The 16,756-nt window shown below is 32.9% G+C and overlaps 2 protein-coding genes across 3 annotated transcripts in view; one reads left to right on the top strand and one right to left on the bottom strand.

The window, feature by feature from the left end:
* The window catches only part of LOC123310568, a 449,880-nt gene that overhangs the window by 49,295 nt on the left and 383,829 nt on the right, over window positions 1–16,756 (top strand). The window lies entirely within an intron of this gene.
* Window positions 4,314–5,244, bottom strand: LOC123314246. The gene is made up of 2 exons (XM_044899792.1): window positions 4,629–5,244; window positions 4,314–4,561 (listed from the first exon to the last, which is right to left on the bottom strand). Exons 1-2 carry the CDS (start codon window positions 5,176–5,178, stop codon window positions 4,521–4,523), a joined length of 591 nt encoding a protein of 196 aa, XP_044755727.1. The 5' UTR covers window positions 5,179–5,244; the 3' UTR covers window positions 4,314–4,520.

The raw sequence follows: 16,756 nt of genomic DNA, 5'->3' as shown, positions 1-16,756 counted from the left end.
AATATTTTTCGTTTTCAAATACTTTTCTAGGTTATATTTGTATATTCCAGTTCTGTGATTGGAACTACAGATATTATCGAAAATCTTTTGTGGTCAGATATTACGTTGTGTCTGGACTTTCGAGGTTTGATTTTCTCCCAAAAATTCCTGAAGCATGTATAGTCCATTCAAGAATGATTGACATCCCAGTAGGTCTTGAATCTCCAGGCGCAGCTTAATATTTGGTCACAAAAGATTTCTAAAAATTTCTGTACTTTCAGTCACAGAACTGAGATGTCAATCATTCTTGAATGGACTATATACCTTCATTCGTTCTTCATTATGAGATCACCAACATCTGCTAAAATTCGTCATAACGAATATTGATTAATCTTTCGAAACAACTGTCATCCTACAACGATTGAATCACATCTATTGTTACTCAATACCTACCTGTTTCCGCCTGGATCAAATTAAGCCTCAGCGGTAATATATTTGAATGGGGTATTTTCCTAAAACTCAAAAAAAGAATTAAAAATTATTTTTGGAAACCATTTTCCATTGGTTAGTCACCGCATAAAAGGTTCCACTCAAAATTCAGTAGGAAAAAAAATATAGCCTTTGAAAAAAAATATGTGAGAGCTTGTGACGTAGAATGCCTTTACTAGAGTCTAGTAATTTTTGTGAATTCGACAACATCGGAACTGATCAAGAGGATATTATATAGAACTTGGAACATAAATGCATTTATGTATTTATGTTCCAAGATACAGAATTATATCTTCCTGAAACCGATGACAGTTTCTGACATTGTTTTAAACGTTCTTGTCAGATTGTTATAACTTGTGGAAATGGAGTCGAATTTTTCAAAAGCAAGCAGTGAAAATTTACCACCTGTAAACTTTTTCATATTGATGACTTTAGGAACCTATCAAATATATCAGCAATGCCTTCTTTCATCAACAATAACAGCCCAAGGAAGATCGAATATTAACTGACAATAAACAACCATAGACTCAATAATATATTATCAAGTCTATGGAAATCAGAAAACATTGATGAGAGTCATTGATGGCAATACACAACCATAGACGCAATAATATATGGAGATCAGAAAATTTGATGAGAAAAATTCATTAATCTATGGAAAAATTGATGAGTGTTCCAACGATGCCGGATTGTAAAAGTGACGTAGAATGTTTCTGGGAGAATGCCTCCGCGATGTGAATTTCCGTAATTAAAAACAGGCTAAATACAACTGTTAAAATAGAAAAAAAATACTTTTCCATATATTTGAGATATGAGGATTTCGTTGATATATATTTTGAAATTTAGGAAAATACCCCATTTAGTGCCTACATCGCAGTTTAATATAATAGATACAATTGTTTAGCTGTCTCTTGATCTCAATAATACGATGAAGTTTATGACAAATTACTCTGCAAATTTTACACATTCTCTTATAATCGCTGATGACTCACTCTGTCCCATAGTAAAAACATACAATGTATTGAGAGAGATCCGAACTCCTTGACCAGAGAAGTGAACCTTATACAAACCGACATCAATAGATAGTTCCATATCACAACGATAATGAATCACAAAAAATACATCACATGTCAAATTGGATGCGGGAATCAGTGGATTGGAACGCATAGTCCTACTGCCTGGCCACGGCTAGCAAGAGCACCAGAGCTCAATCCTTTGGATTTTTTCGTTCGGGGATATGTTAAATACAGAATTCTCAAGATTCCAGTCATAATAAGGGCTGAATTAGAGCAGAGAGTGAGGAACGCCATCATAGACATTTACGGGTTATGCGGTTGAATACAGTGATTTATGTTGGAAAAAGATGTCGAATTTGTTTACAGAATAATGGTACTCAATTTGAGAACGTTTTATGAGTTATATTAAAATTTCACAAAACAAATTACTCTTCGTAAGAACTCTACATGTTTCGAGCTTCAAAAGCTCATCTTCACGATTCATACAAGTGAAGATCTCAATCTCCTAAAAGAATTCATAACACTCAAATTGATGAATTCATGTTATTAGACTCAAAATTATATATCAAAGGTAAGTGAACAATGGTATAATAAAACTCAATCGAGCAGAAAACGCTATCAGTCAGACTATATGAATCTAACTCCTGAAGATGAGCTTGTAAAGCTCGAAATATGTAGAGTTCAACAGTAAAGAGTTCATACGAAGAGTAATTTGTCTTGTGAAGTCACTTCCCTTCCAATACTTTTGGATATTCAAGACATCAGGACATTTACTAATGTCCTGACATTATATTATATATAATATTTTTATATTGACGTATATTAAAATTGATTATAAAAGTAATATCCCAATCTGAGATTTGATATCTGAGATCCTTGGTGAAATTGGCCCAAAGTCGCCTGATGTTATCTGTATCATCGATGACACCATATATGAATAGGGGGAATAAGAATGGTCCTTAGGCTCTAAGAGCAAAATTCTTTATTAAGCGATCTTATTGATATCTTCAGGAAATCCGGGTAAACCATATCAACCTGACCGGATGAACTGAACCAAGTACTTGTTGATCTTCTCGGCATGAAACCATGTTGATTAGCTTAAGGAAAAAAGTAGGAAAAAATTTAATTGAAAATAATAATTTGAAATATAAGACAATATGCCGATGGGTTTATATAAACATTCGCATATATGGACAAAATAAGCTTTATGAAAATTATACGATAGAAACATTGAAACATTCAATACCAATATTGAAATTGCGCTGATTGAGACAAAACGAAATCTCCATAGTGATAATCATTTGGAATGAATAGAAAGTTCAAGGAAATTAGTTTGCAAGCTATATTAAAAAACACCAGGTCCAACAATTTTCCACTAGAATTCAGCAAACTATTGAATAGGTGCAGGTTTATAGTTTTCCTGAATATATCAATTATAATGATGCGATGATCATTTGGGGAATTCTCAATATACCTACTTTAGAGAGTATATGACAACTTGACTATTCAATATAGGTACGGGGTGTCCTGTAAGTAAACCGCGACAAGTAACCATCAATTCTAAATGAAAACTAACCCTATTTATATGGTTTCAATGCAAATGTCAGGTCTACAAAAAGTGGTCGAAATTTTTTCCATTACTTCTGATGTACACGTCTGAACGTCTAATTTCGACTATTCCGAGTAAACAGCAACAACATCAACAACTATGCAATGCTTGGTTTAGTTTCGTCACTGCCAACTTATAGAAAAAGAATGGATTGACTGATGGATTAATGCTGTGCAGTAGGACAAAATGTATCGATTTTTCAATTGGTTTTTTAAGTGAACTTCGACACCCTATAAATTCAAAACAAAATCTTTATGGCCTCGGCCAATATTTTATTAAGAAAAATAGGGTTATTATTCTTTTCTGAATCCATGGTTAACGTGTAGCTCTCGGGACACCCTATGTAGGTATTCAGAAGATGATTTGCCAATAATTAGAAAAAAGTGACTAAATGACTTCGTTTCCTTATAGAGATAATGAATTTGTTTGAGTTGTTCCTTATTTTAGAATTTTTATTGTAGGTTTCGGATATAGGCAAAGAAGTTAATATAAAAACGATTTATTTCGCTACAGTTTCGGATCTTATTTGATCCTTCTTCAGGCTGCAATAAAATTCTTATGTAAGAAAACAGATTTTATAAAATACAGAGGCGACTCACCGAGACAAACCGAACGAACCTTTACTTGTATCAATCATGAACTAAAAATCCACCGACATTGCGAACTCATAAAGGAAGTCAAAAAACACATAAAATTTTTCAAAAAACCGAAAATGAAATCTGTCAACACATAGAAAACATGTATCGAATCTCAGAGAAAACATGAAACAATATTTCATTAAACAGTTAAAAATAAATGAATTAATAAATAAATTAAATCAACCAATATAAACATACGATGTACATATAAGTAAAATATTTGAAAATGTCGAAGAGATAAAAATATAATAAATTAAAGACAAACATCAAGACCATGCATCAAAAAGAGTTAGAATAATCCTAACAAATGGTAGACAAGAAATCTGCTTTACATGAACGAAAAATAAGAACTACCAAAAACAAAAACAACAACATAACCTAAATGAAACACAGGTCAACTATTGCATCTATTAATTATGACATTGTATATTGAGCTCAAATTGTCCAGGTCCGATCTGAAATTCACACAACTGTTGGATCTCTTGATATAAAACATCTCAGCGAACAGTCTTTTTCTATATTTGTCCTCTCTGTGGAGAACCTCTACATTATCTATATTAAAATCGAATGAATGTTCAACCAGAGCTGTTCTCTGATTCGAAATTGTTGTACATGATGACTTGTGGTTCGAGATTCTACTGGTGAGGTGCTGCTTGGTTGTGCCAATATAGCATTTCTCACAGTGACAACACTTAATCTTATAAATGACATTGGACAAGAATTTTTTTGGAGTCTTGTCATTGAGACAACTGAACACCAAGTTATTCAAAGTGTTCTTAGAGTAACTAATTATTTTAAAGTTCTCCTTGTTGAGGACAGATTTAAGTTGACTAGACAAACCAGGAACGGACAATAGTTTGAAGTGTTTCACGTTTGTTTGTTCAGAGGGTGCGTTTTCTCTCCGAGGGTCAGGAGTGTGAGAGTTCAATACACTATTAATGAGTCGGGCAGGATAACCATTTTTATGTAAGTCTTCTCTCAAATGTGTGAAGTTCTTTTCTCTGAACTCAACACTGCAAAGGTTAGTAATCCTTAATTTAGACTGTGTGATGATATTTATTTTTTGATGTAAGGGGTGTAACGAGTTGAAGTTTATGTTCCTACTAGTGCTCGTTGGTTTTCTGTAGAGATCAGTTGATAGCCTTCCACCCACTGGATCTCTGAAAATTCGGACATCTAAAAATGGAAGGGAATGATTCAAGTCCTTCAACTCATAGGTGAAATTTATCTCAGGAACTATAGAGTTAAAAATCGATAGGACGCGTTGAACAGAATCTTTTGGGATAATAGCGAAGATATCATCTACGTAAACTAGTAAAATTAGAAATATGGAGTCCAATCTTCTTTGAACCTCTGATAAAATGAAATGCATGACGAGTATTGCAAATAGAGATGAACAGGGAGCTCCCATAGGGCAACCTGAAATTTGTCTGTAAAAATAATCCATAAAGCTGACATAACTACACTTGAAACAGAATTCCACCAGTTCCACCACAATTCCGAGATCCAGGCTAGTTGAGTCCTCCAGGAGATGCCAAAATATTTTCGAATAAGCTCCAAAACAAGCTCCTTCTTGACATTTGTGTAGAGGCTTTCAGCATCGAAAGAAATTAACACATGGTCATCGGGGACGACGGTGTTCCTAATGCGATCCAACAATTCTGTTGAGTTTTTAATACTGTAAGTAAACATCGGGTTAAGGTTACTTAGGATGTTAGAAACAAACTTAGAAATATTATAGCCAGGTGATCCAACAAAAGAAACTATTGGGCGTAGAGGAAAACCCTGCTTGTGTAACTTGCATAGTCCATAAAGTTTTGGAGGAACGCAGTTTATTTTAGAATTACATAATTCATAATTCACTTTCTGGTCCGAAACAGCTCCAAAGAAAATCACAGTTATTATGGCCCTGAAGATTTCCGTCGACGAATTTTGAAAAAAAAAACAAGAATTGCACTTGCTTTGAAGGACAAACTAATAATCAAGTGGTATTTTAACAGAAGCGCTATGCTTTGTTGTTCCGAATTAGGATTTTTGGTTTCAATGACTGATTTCTGAATCTTATTCTGCTTTCCTATGGTTCACATCATATTTTTTTTATTTACTCTTGCTCAGTCCAGACTTTTTCAACAATAATTAATACGGTCATCGACTCGGAAACCGAAAATGGCAGTTGAAGCATGAAAAATTCATGAAATAGGCAAGTGCGGTTAATTAGCTAATGTAATAATTTAATTATGAAGCACAATGAATGACGTGGGGACCGCAAGAAAGAAGGAAAAAAGGTGCGGTTACGGTGTTCGACTAGTGGCGTTTATGTGTTCTTGGAATAAAAAACACCCACGTTCACTGCGGCTCGTTTAACATCCGAATTAAGGCGCGGTTCTTCACTGTTGAAGCTTAAATAGGATCGATTACTTCATCGCTTGATAACGATAGGGGTGCTTAGTCTCAAGATGTTGAAATCAATTATAGACAATATTGAGTTTTTATATGGCTACTTCTAACGTTGCAGTTGTGAATATATGCATGGGTGTATTTCCCATTTTTTTAATAAACTTATTATAATTATTTTGATTTTATGAATATCTCTAGAGTTAAAAATGTGACAAATACTATAGTTTTACGTAAGGTACGTGGTAGTTGGGGATAATGTCAGTGAACAAAGTTTTGAATATAGTTGTATTTAGATAGGTCAACTGCGGGTAGAGGACCCCTAACTTTTGCAAATCACTTATGCCTATTGTAGAAATACAGGATGTTGTTTCTTTTAGCTCATCCGAATGTCATAACTTTGGAACCACTCGATATTTTTCGTTAATTTTTAGTGAGAACGTTCATATTTCAATCGACCATTATAGCAAAGAAATCAAGAATTCAGGACCCGCTCAGTAAAAAAAAGGACTGAAATATGTAGGTACATAAAACAACCTGTCATCGAAATTCACGAGAGGAATGTAGTTATTGAAAAAGAGCAGAATAGGCACATAAGTACCTACTTAATAATTGCGAATTCTGGTTCAGAAGGTACTTTAGTTGCAGATTCAATCAATAGATATCGATTGAAATTCAATCTGGGAGGATTCTGCATTTTCTGAAACTTTTTAGGGTTTTTCACTACCAATCTCTGAAACAAAATCAATTAAAAAATTGAAATAACCGATTTGCTGCTGTTTAAATTCTTGTACTAATTTGTCAGGAGCAAATCAAGTAGAAAAAATTGTTACTATACATAATTATTATAACTTCAAAGTTCAATTTCGACAAGTGTGAATGAGAAAACATGCCACAAGTAGGTATGTTCATCTTGTAGGAGTATAGGCAAAATATTTTTAAATAAATTGAAATACTCTTCACCAGTCAATTATCTCAGTAAAACATGTTACCCTATAAAATGATTGTCTAACATGTCAAGCCAAATGCTGAGGCAGAAACTTACGCATCTGAAAGTATTGATAATAGGACTCCCAGAAACCCATATACTCTGAGTAAAGCATCGAAGGAAAGTAGCGATAGACTGGTTTCACTCTCATTTGAGCTCATCAGTCATAAGATAGATGATAGATGTAGGAACAAAATTGTAGTTGTTAATTTTAATCTTATTATTCATTGAAACCTCAGCAGGTCGTAGGATGAATATCGAATAAAGATGTTGGACCAGAGCAATGTAAATGTAATGGTGAGAACATATGAACATAACCAGTTTCAATGGTTGAGATTTCGGAAACACAATTTCACTTTACTATATAAATTATTCAATTCCAATCTGATGAGTAGTGGGCGACATACAGCGGAAGGCTTTGAAAGTATTGCGCTATTCACAGACAACTTCACGGGAGTCCGTTTAGTTCCTTTCTAACGTTCTAGATGGCAGCATAGGTATCGTTATACAGAGTGAGCAAAAAGTAACGTATAAAATTCATATCTTTGGTATTTACCTACTATTTGGTAGATAAACACTGGAACAGGTCACTTTTGATTTCGACTAACCTAATGTTTTGTCGGGTGATTCGTTAGACTTGTTTTTGGTGAGGATGACTTATGTACTTCGAATTTCTACATGTAATTTAAGATAGGTTATAGACATATACTTCAGTAGTCCATGTTTTTCAAGTGCCTTTTTCGTACGAAACGAATTGGTGTAAGAACATACGAATACCAATAACATTTTATTTTTTTGGTAATTGTGTGATTTTCATTTCAGACAATAGATCAATATTGATCAAAAAAATTATTTCGGCAACACTTCGAAAACAGCAATCAAGGGAAGTAGTACGTACGATTCTGGATCGAATCGGACGCTACTCAATACGGAAATGTGCCACATCTTTGAGCAACAGAATTACGAACTGATACAGTCGAAAAATAGAAATGACCACGCGAGAGGTAATTTTAGGAATATTGAATAATTTTCAGTTATTCCTGAATTTCAGAGTAATTTCAATATCTATATCACTATGAGAATTTTTGCAATATATAAAGAATTGAATCGCTGTTGTCACCCCGTCGCTATTTTTATCGAAATATGTTGACAAACCGTAGAAAAATGATTGTCTAAACCAGGTTTTATAGACACTAAAGTTCAACTTTTTTTTTCTCATAAAAAAACAGTTAAATTGGAACAAAAGATACGGGATGACATCAAGTCGTCCTTCAACTTCAATTTAAAAAAGAAATCAAGGCTTTAGGCTTCACATACAAAATTAAAAGCGTAAATCAAGAACTAGTAAATGCCGTTTTCGAATGGAGATTCTCGAGATTTTACTTCCCCTTAATGTTATGTCATTCCTCAAAATGCAAAAGAAAATAAAAATTATAATTCACCATTTCATGGCTCTACTAAAAAAGAAGTTGATGAAATAAAAGAAGAAATTAACATTTCTCAACCAATAATTGAAATTGAGACGCTGAAACAAGTTGATCGAATAAATATTTCAATAAAAAATGTACCATATGTTTTCATTGTTTCATTATTTTGCTGTATTTTGGTTTCTCTAGTGTTGATTATTCTCCATTTTTTTTTTATCTTTCAATTTCAATTGTATTCACTTTTTTCCTACAATTATTTGACACACTTTGTATTTGTAAATAGTGGATACTGTGTTGGGTGGTATCACCTGTTTGTATTCCTGATTGTCTAAATAAATAAATAAATAAATTAATAAACATTTACAAATCTTGATAGCGATGTGGTGAAAACTTGAATGATGTCCAATTGAACATCATGTAATTCAGTTTCTAATTTAATTATGTATTTTCATCAAGTATCGGTCACATCATCTTCATCTTAATATTGTAGTTGTTAGTATACTGCATTCACTTTTATAAAAGCACTAGTTAGGCCATGAAATAATTTTCTTAAGTTTTTGTAACTTCCTAGAACGGAGTAAGGTTGGCACTCATGAAATGTCGTCGATGTCATAACAACGTTGCCAGAACTAAAATTAATTAATGCTGCGAAAATGCCGAGATTTATTGAAAAAGAGAGAAGACAGAGTATATCAGAAAGTGCTATAAAGAATTAAGGGCTACTCATTTAAATATTAACCCTGATGTTCTAAAATCTACCTTCTATATCAAACGGTATCGAACATAGTCAATATAAGTAAATTTAGATATATTATGTTTCATATGAATCTGAACGACTTATATTTTAACTGATTGTTACCACAATTCCAAAGACTGCGAAGAAGAAGAATTTTCTTCTATTTGGATACCCAAAAAGGAGGTGGCAAGTAGGACTTTATTTTCAGAAAATACCTGCGACGGCAAATTTGTAATTATAATTTGGAAAATGAACATCTCAGTATTAACACAGTACAGTATTGACATTTTCGTACTATATAGTATGTAATGTGTGAAATTGCCATGGCCAACCGAGTCCGATTGCTCTTATAAAAGTGAATGTATTAAGTATTATATATTAATATGTAAGGTTGTTGCTCAATTTCCACAGAACACAACTGATTTTCCGAATTCGTACAAGCTCACAGATCTTCTGAGGGGTACTTCGGTCCCTATGGAGAATCAGGATTATATAATGGTAAAAAAATAAATATTAATTATATTTAAAGATATTAATTAATTATTAATATGTACCACATTAATATGTAGTAAGATTATTAATTAATTAATTTTACTACATATAACTCACAAAAATTCACATGGTTTAATGCCATTAAATTGATCTTCCCTGAAGAAGACTCAAATCACAGCCAAAGCTTGGATGTAAACAATGAAGAGTATTGAAAGAGCCGTTTTTAAACAAATAACCCGATAATTTAATGTTGATTAAAAATTGTTAGATTCACAAAACGGTTTTGGATTACTTTCTTCCGCTCTTATTGAACTAAATTTTGGAATGAATGTTTATCGAGTGAAACTAAAATGGAGGCTACTTCATCCAATTGACGCCTGAAATGCTCGTTACCTCACAAATGGGCAGAACTGACGTCTTTTACGATGTCATTTTCGTGAAGGAACGCCCGAAATGAATTATTGACAGGTCAACATCCAATCTGACCTGTCAGAATCTCGATATATTTACACATGATATACAGGTCTGTTCCCATGAGACATCACTATTCTGTACGTGGGTGTTTTTTACAGTTGTCGAACGTTTCCGATAACATTCCGAATGTTGATATATCGATATTTGTTACCTATATAAGGAACGATTGCAGTGTTAATATTTGTTCTCTTTTTTAGGTTCACGCTGGTTTAGTGCGTGAAATATTTTTGTTATGATTACGGATTTTCACCTGGTTGCATACATAGATATTTGAAATCTCGATTTGAAAGTCGAGAGCGATTTTGTCTATTGTCAAATTGGTGTTGAATTTGCCATATAAAGAATATATTTCGACGGAGGTCAACTTAAAGTGGTTCTTAGAACGAAGATATGGTAAATCATTCATATCACAAGCTAACAATGATTCAACAAAATAATTAATGGAAAATAAGTGAGGAAGCACAACCATAATGAATTTTAATGTTTCGCATAATGCAGAATAAAAATTTAAATAATGTATAAAATGATAAACAAAGTATTATCACATTATTAATCTGACAACATAAGATTCATCACAGACGTATGTATATATATGCACATAATATTAGCAACTACCCAAATTTTAACAGTTGATTCTTGAGGTCAGAAGAAACGCCTTTTTTTAAATCATTTTTTCCGAGTCAGCCCTGATAAAAAGTTATAGCCATTTCAAGTATATTTCATAATATAATATAATTTCCATCACTGAAAAAACAAAATTACCTTCAGTATAACTAGCTGAATCTGTGACGCTCACATATCTGTGGACTTTTCGAATAGAGTTGTATTCAGCTAAAGTACCCAATTTCAGCAATTTAACAAATACTTTTCAATTTTTGGACATCAAATTACTCTAAAACGGTGCATTATACGAGAAAATATGAGAAATACTTTTATTTTGAAAAACGTTCAAATATTCATTAGATAGTTCTTTTTTGGTATTTTCATGGTACGTAATGGTCATAATGAGAAAACTTGAAGACAAGGGTGATATCTTGTCTTGTTGTGTGATTCAGCAAATTTTTCAAACATGCTGTGTCTTTCAAACCGAGCTGAAAAAAGTGTTCCTTTTGACCTCAAGAATCTTCTGTTGAAATACTAGTCAAAGACCAAATACTCACAATGTATATCGTTGGCTAGAAGAGAAGAAACTAAAAAATCACACTTTTATAATGGATTGAACCAATTTCCCTCCATAACATAAGATCTAATAAACAATTCAAGCGACTGATATAAATTAATATTATTAAGAATAGATATTAAGCGGGTGACTGTTGAAACATGTTGTAAATTTTGATATTATTCACTTTAGCTTTAGGATATTTAAATTTATGCATGTGTCTTTGCACATTCAATTAATGATGAAATTATCTGATGAAATGATGTACCTACCAATATATTTGCATATTTCATTTTGAAGAACCGCGTTGAAATTTGAGAATTTATTCTAGACATAATTTCAAAGTGATTCATTACCCTAGTGAAAAAATCACTCTTCGAATGTTTGAGAAATCATCGGCTTTACGCTATAGCAAACACTAAATGCTGATCGAAAACTTCTTGATGACATAATAATTTCCAGCTCACTGCATGCTCCAATTTCAACACATTTACTTGATATTTGCTAATTGTATTAGAATATTTCTAAATTATAGGTAAAGAGGTATTTTATTCTGTTGTTTGTGCCTTCTTGGATAAGTGATGTTAATTTTGAATTTTTGGACCATAGGAAACATTGAGACTTATTCATGGTATTTCAATTTTATTTGTTAGGCAATATTGTTTCAAAATTGTTACTGACAGATTCTGTATGACCGTTTTTCATGATAGTATCTGAGTAGGTACGCACCGTGCATAAATTATACAGATTGAAGCAATGTTTATGTCGATTATAAATTGATCGATGCAAGTTCAATGGTCGAAGTGAGAGTGAAGCCCTAAAAGCACTCAGAAATATTCATTTGAATATAATCGATTATCTCAAGGTTGATAAGTCTATTGTTATTTCTTGGATTCCATGGTTGAACTTTCAGACTGTAAAATTAAAGTGGAATCTTCATTTTTTTTTTTGTATATCATTGAACGTGTAATTCAAAAATCGAAGGAAAAGGTGCAGTTGTTCATTTCGATAGTGAAATCAAATTTTGAATTGAGAGGAGAAATGAACAACGAGCAGAATAAATATTTTTTCATTTATCAGTTGAAGGAAATTCTGATCTTATTCGGTGAATTCATTTTTTGAAGTAAAAATTTTCCATCTTCTATGGAATAGACATATTTCTTCTTTATTATTCAGAAATAGTATATACAAAGTGTAGCCAAATAGCGCGCAAGTTTTTGGGAGCTTTCCTAGTCGAAAATTGGAAGGGGTCGTATATACAGGTGGGCTTTTTAAAACGAAACAGACGAGATAACGGGCGGAATAAATTTATTTCGAAAAAATGCTTGGACACGTCGATTTTTGTTTCGACGGGGACCACTTTCAAACAAAAATTCACAACTATATCTCTTCAACCCTTAGTGTTAGAACACCAACCCCAAAATTTTGAATAGGAAAGATAGGGTGAGTGATACCTCATTTGAAAGGCCTTTTTAGCTGAATTCAGCGTATTAATTTTTTTCTCATTTAATTCACTCGTTTTCGAGATATTCTATTTTGAATTTCGTACAGTACCAGTCATTTCGCTAACCATGCTATGTGAAATCATGAATTATTTGACTAATTCATTCTGTGGTTACGATGGTAACCGTTAATTGTCACCATTAGACAACGAAATATTATTATTGGTTCTTACTTTCTTCAACACTTAAGGTGAAAATGGTTTATTCTTTGGCAGAAAGAATTGAAATTATTTCTTTATTTTTCATTGTTGATGAGAGAAATGAACATTATTTTGATGTCTGGATTGTCTGGTATATGGCAGTTATGGAGTTCCATCTAATCTACAAAATGAATGAATAAATTCGCTTGATTCAGACAGCTTGCCTGACGACAATACCATAGTTGTTTCAAATTCAAATGTCAATATTTCAGGAATCAATGAATCAAATGAAGAAAAAACCAATATGCTGAACTCAGGATGAGAAGACCTTCTGAATGAGGTTAAATTTATCTTCCTCATTGAAAATTTAGGGATTGTTGTTCTAATACTAAGGGTTGAAGCGATGTAGTTGTGAATTTGACCTTAAATGTTGTCCCCCTCGAAACAAAAATCGACGTATCCGAGCATTTTTTCGAAATAAATTTATTCCGCCCGTTATCTCGTCTGTTGCGTTTTAAAAAGCCCGCCCTGTATGAACTAAAGATCTTAGGCCTCTCCTTGTGTACACGCTTTAAAAATAAGTTGAAAATTGTAATATTTTTTATTGGACGTGCTGAACAGTTGAAGGAATGGCATTTTGTGGTTATTTTCTTTCAATAACACTAATAACACACGAACATCTTCAAGACATTCTAAAAAAGTACATATAGGAAAATAGAAACATCTCTGAGAATAAAGCTGGAAACATTCGTGTCAGCAATTGCGATGTAGGTACTATAAATACCCCTTCGGAATGTTTGTAGAATTATACGGGGTGTATTAATTAATTAAAGATATTCAGGGTACATATAATACAAAACATTCAAGATGTTCATTGTAGGATGTACAGGGTTGGAAACAGTGGCGGCTCGAGCATATTTATCGTGGGTCGGCAGATATATATTTATATATTTTTTTTTTCAAATATTTTCTATACCTATGTATTATGCAGGTTTCCACATCACCATGGGGTACTGCACTGGGTGCGTTAGTTTTTCATAGTGGAGTTTCGCCAAAATTTTTGTTTCTGTTTCAATAATCTCTGAAGATTATCCGGAAAATAAAAAATGATTGAGAAATAACTATTTTAGCCCTGCATACCACTTGAAAAATAAACATAATTTCGGTACAAATATGAAAATAAGAACCGAAAATAGGTATATATAACAAATAAAAATACTCTAAAAATGCTTATCCATAAAATAAAATTGGAAAAAAAAACAAAAGTGCATTCTAACGAAATTGAAAATTGCGAGAAATTAACATCACCTCGAGCGCAAACGATAGAATCGAGATATCCCGAACGATCATTCTTCGAGTTACCGAAGAGAGGCATTCTAGGGTCGGCAGACTCGCTGCCTGCCGGACCTATATGTCCTACACCGTGCGAAGTATTGAGCCAACAATATCAACTTTCATCATAGTTTTGGTCTTTATTCTTTGAAATGTTCTTAAAAAATTGTCGGAATTTCAATAGTATTATATATTCAGCACTCACGTTTATAAAAATTAACAAATACGATAAAAATTCTTTTTAAATAGCAGCGATCTCTTGTAATTTGCTATGTGAAACTGAAACTATCGGATATTGGCGGAAAAAACATTAAATAAGAGGCTTATCTAATTTTAATTGTTATCCGAATGAAATTCCAACAAAAATTATTCAAGTTTGAAGCAATTTGACTCATTGATATAAGCGCTACTTTGATATGTTTACAATGCAGATTCGGCATGCCCTACCTGAATGAACAGAACGAACGGTCGGTCACTCGGTCGCTAGAGAAGCCATCTGCGGCGCTGTCTTCATAGCTCGATTGGAGATGAGCGTATTTTGTCTACGGACCGAGTAGGTATTAAAATTGAAACAGCGTATTTCAAAGAAGTTCCATATTCCATTCCTATCAGATATCATATACCTAATATTTTTATAAAATTTCTTGAGAGTTATGTAATGTTTGGAGAATTTCTAATACATTATTATTTTACACAAGTGAGAATTCACATTTTTACTGCTCGCGAAATTTTGGGTCGGCACTGCCGACCCTGCCGTCCCTGACGGACCGCCACTGGTTGGCAACATTCTGTGGGATAGTGGCAGCTCTGTAACGGTGAGAGCTAGGGAAAAATGGATGGCACGTTTCCGACCTCGATTTTCAAAAGAGGCATAATGGTCAAAACCTCATCACTCTATCTTCTTTTGTTTTCAAGTCAAGTTATAAACAAAAATTCATTCTTCGGCCCTTTGAATTGGTGCCTCTACTTCGTTAAGCTTCCATAGCACTGAAAAACAAATGCAATATTCTATACCAACTTCTTTGTGTAAAATTCGTTCTACATACATTCTACTAGTTTAGCCAATATAGACTATGTGCTTAATTCTTTTTATATTCCAGTACCACATTTTTTTCATTATCAAAACAAACTTTAAGAAGAGCTTTCAAAAAATTTAGATAGCCCATTTACCCAGGGTGAAGAAAGAACATGTATTTGTAGATGAATTTCTTAACGCCCTGTGAAACAGTTTGGGAATGGCATAGAGTTTACGCTCCAGTTTATTATATTACAAAGAACATCTTATTAGCCATCTTTCAGTTTTATTCCACCATGATATCTTGATTTCCTTTGAAGATACAAGTATTCAAATAAAATCCTGGAATTTTATAAACAAGCCAAGCTCTATCAAGGAACCAATATTTGGATGATTAGAATGGCCTGCATGTAGGCAGGATCTTCATCCGATTGATTGAACATCTGTGAGATGAAATTCAAAGAAACATTCGTCCCCGTCCTTCACTACTCGACGAGCTGGGTTTTGGGTTGCAATATGAATATGACGCAGTCCCTCAAGAACGTATTATTCATCTTATCAATTCGATATCTCGGCGCCGGCGATTGCTTGCAGTTATTTCCGCTAGATGTGAGCACACGATATACTGAAAAATGCTAGTTAATTTTTTTTTTCAAATTACTGTTGAATATCGAAACATTACAAATAAATTTTTTCCGTCAAACAATTCCAGGCATATTTGAATAAATCTATCTATCTATCTACAAAAAAATCAAAGTGAAATAAAAACTGAAAGATAGCAGAAAAATGATCTTTTTAATCAACTCAACGTCAACTCTATAAATTTTTCAAATTGTTCCACAGGGATGTTAAGAAATTGGACTACATGTTTTTTTTCACCCTGTATAAATAAGCATTCAATATTTTTGGAAAACTTTTCTGGATTTTGCTTCAATACTCAATACCAAAGAATTTGTCTACAATTTTCCTTACAAACAATTGAAATCGATGAAAAATTACGAAAATTCAAGTGTATGTTCAGATATTATATTTTCCTTCCGATAAAGACCTAAATTTCTTATTGGGTCTTCTGATTCGCTCTGATCGATGAGAAGTCATGCATGGAAAATATTTTTATACCACTATTATTGTATCACCGGAGGATGAATATCATTTATAATGATCCGTTTCCTGTTTGAAGCATCTAACAATCGAAGTTTCGAAATTTAACTGTAATTGAATGACAATTTCCTATTGCTTCAATAAACAAGAATTTCACAATTAGAACATTTTATTCTTTCGTATCTCACGACCAAACTTGAACGTCTATCGTTTTCTATTAAGTAATTAATCTCATGCTCAGTACAAAACGTTCATCAAAAATATC

Source organism: Coccinella septempunctata, chromosome 1, assembly GCF_907165205.1.
Source record: "Coccinella septempunctata chromosome 1, icCocSept1.1, whole genome shotgun sequence".
NCBI classification, from domain to species: domain Eukaryota; kingdom Metazoa; phylum Arthropoda; class Insecta; order Coleoptera; family Coccinellidae; genus Coccinella; species Coccinella septempunctata.
The sequence above is the reverse complement of the archived record's forward strand: the minus strand, read 5'-3'. Positions and strand labels throughout refer to the sequence as shown.

Excerpts from the sequence above, each read along its gene's own strand:
- LOC123314246 (XM_044899792.1), bottom strand. The coding sequence starts at position 5,178 with ATGGATTATTTTTACAGACAAATTTCAGGTTGCCCTATGGGAGCTCCC. Across the intron at positions 4,562-4,628 it reads CACTCCTGACCCTCGGAGAG|TCAACTTAAATCTGTCCTCA; the intron begins AAAACGCACCCT and ends TGGTTTGTCTAG.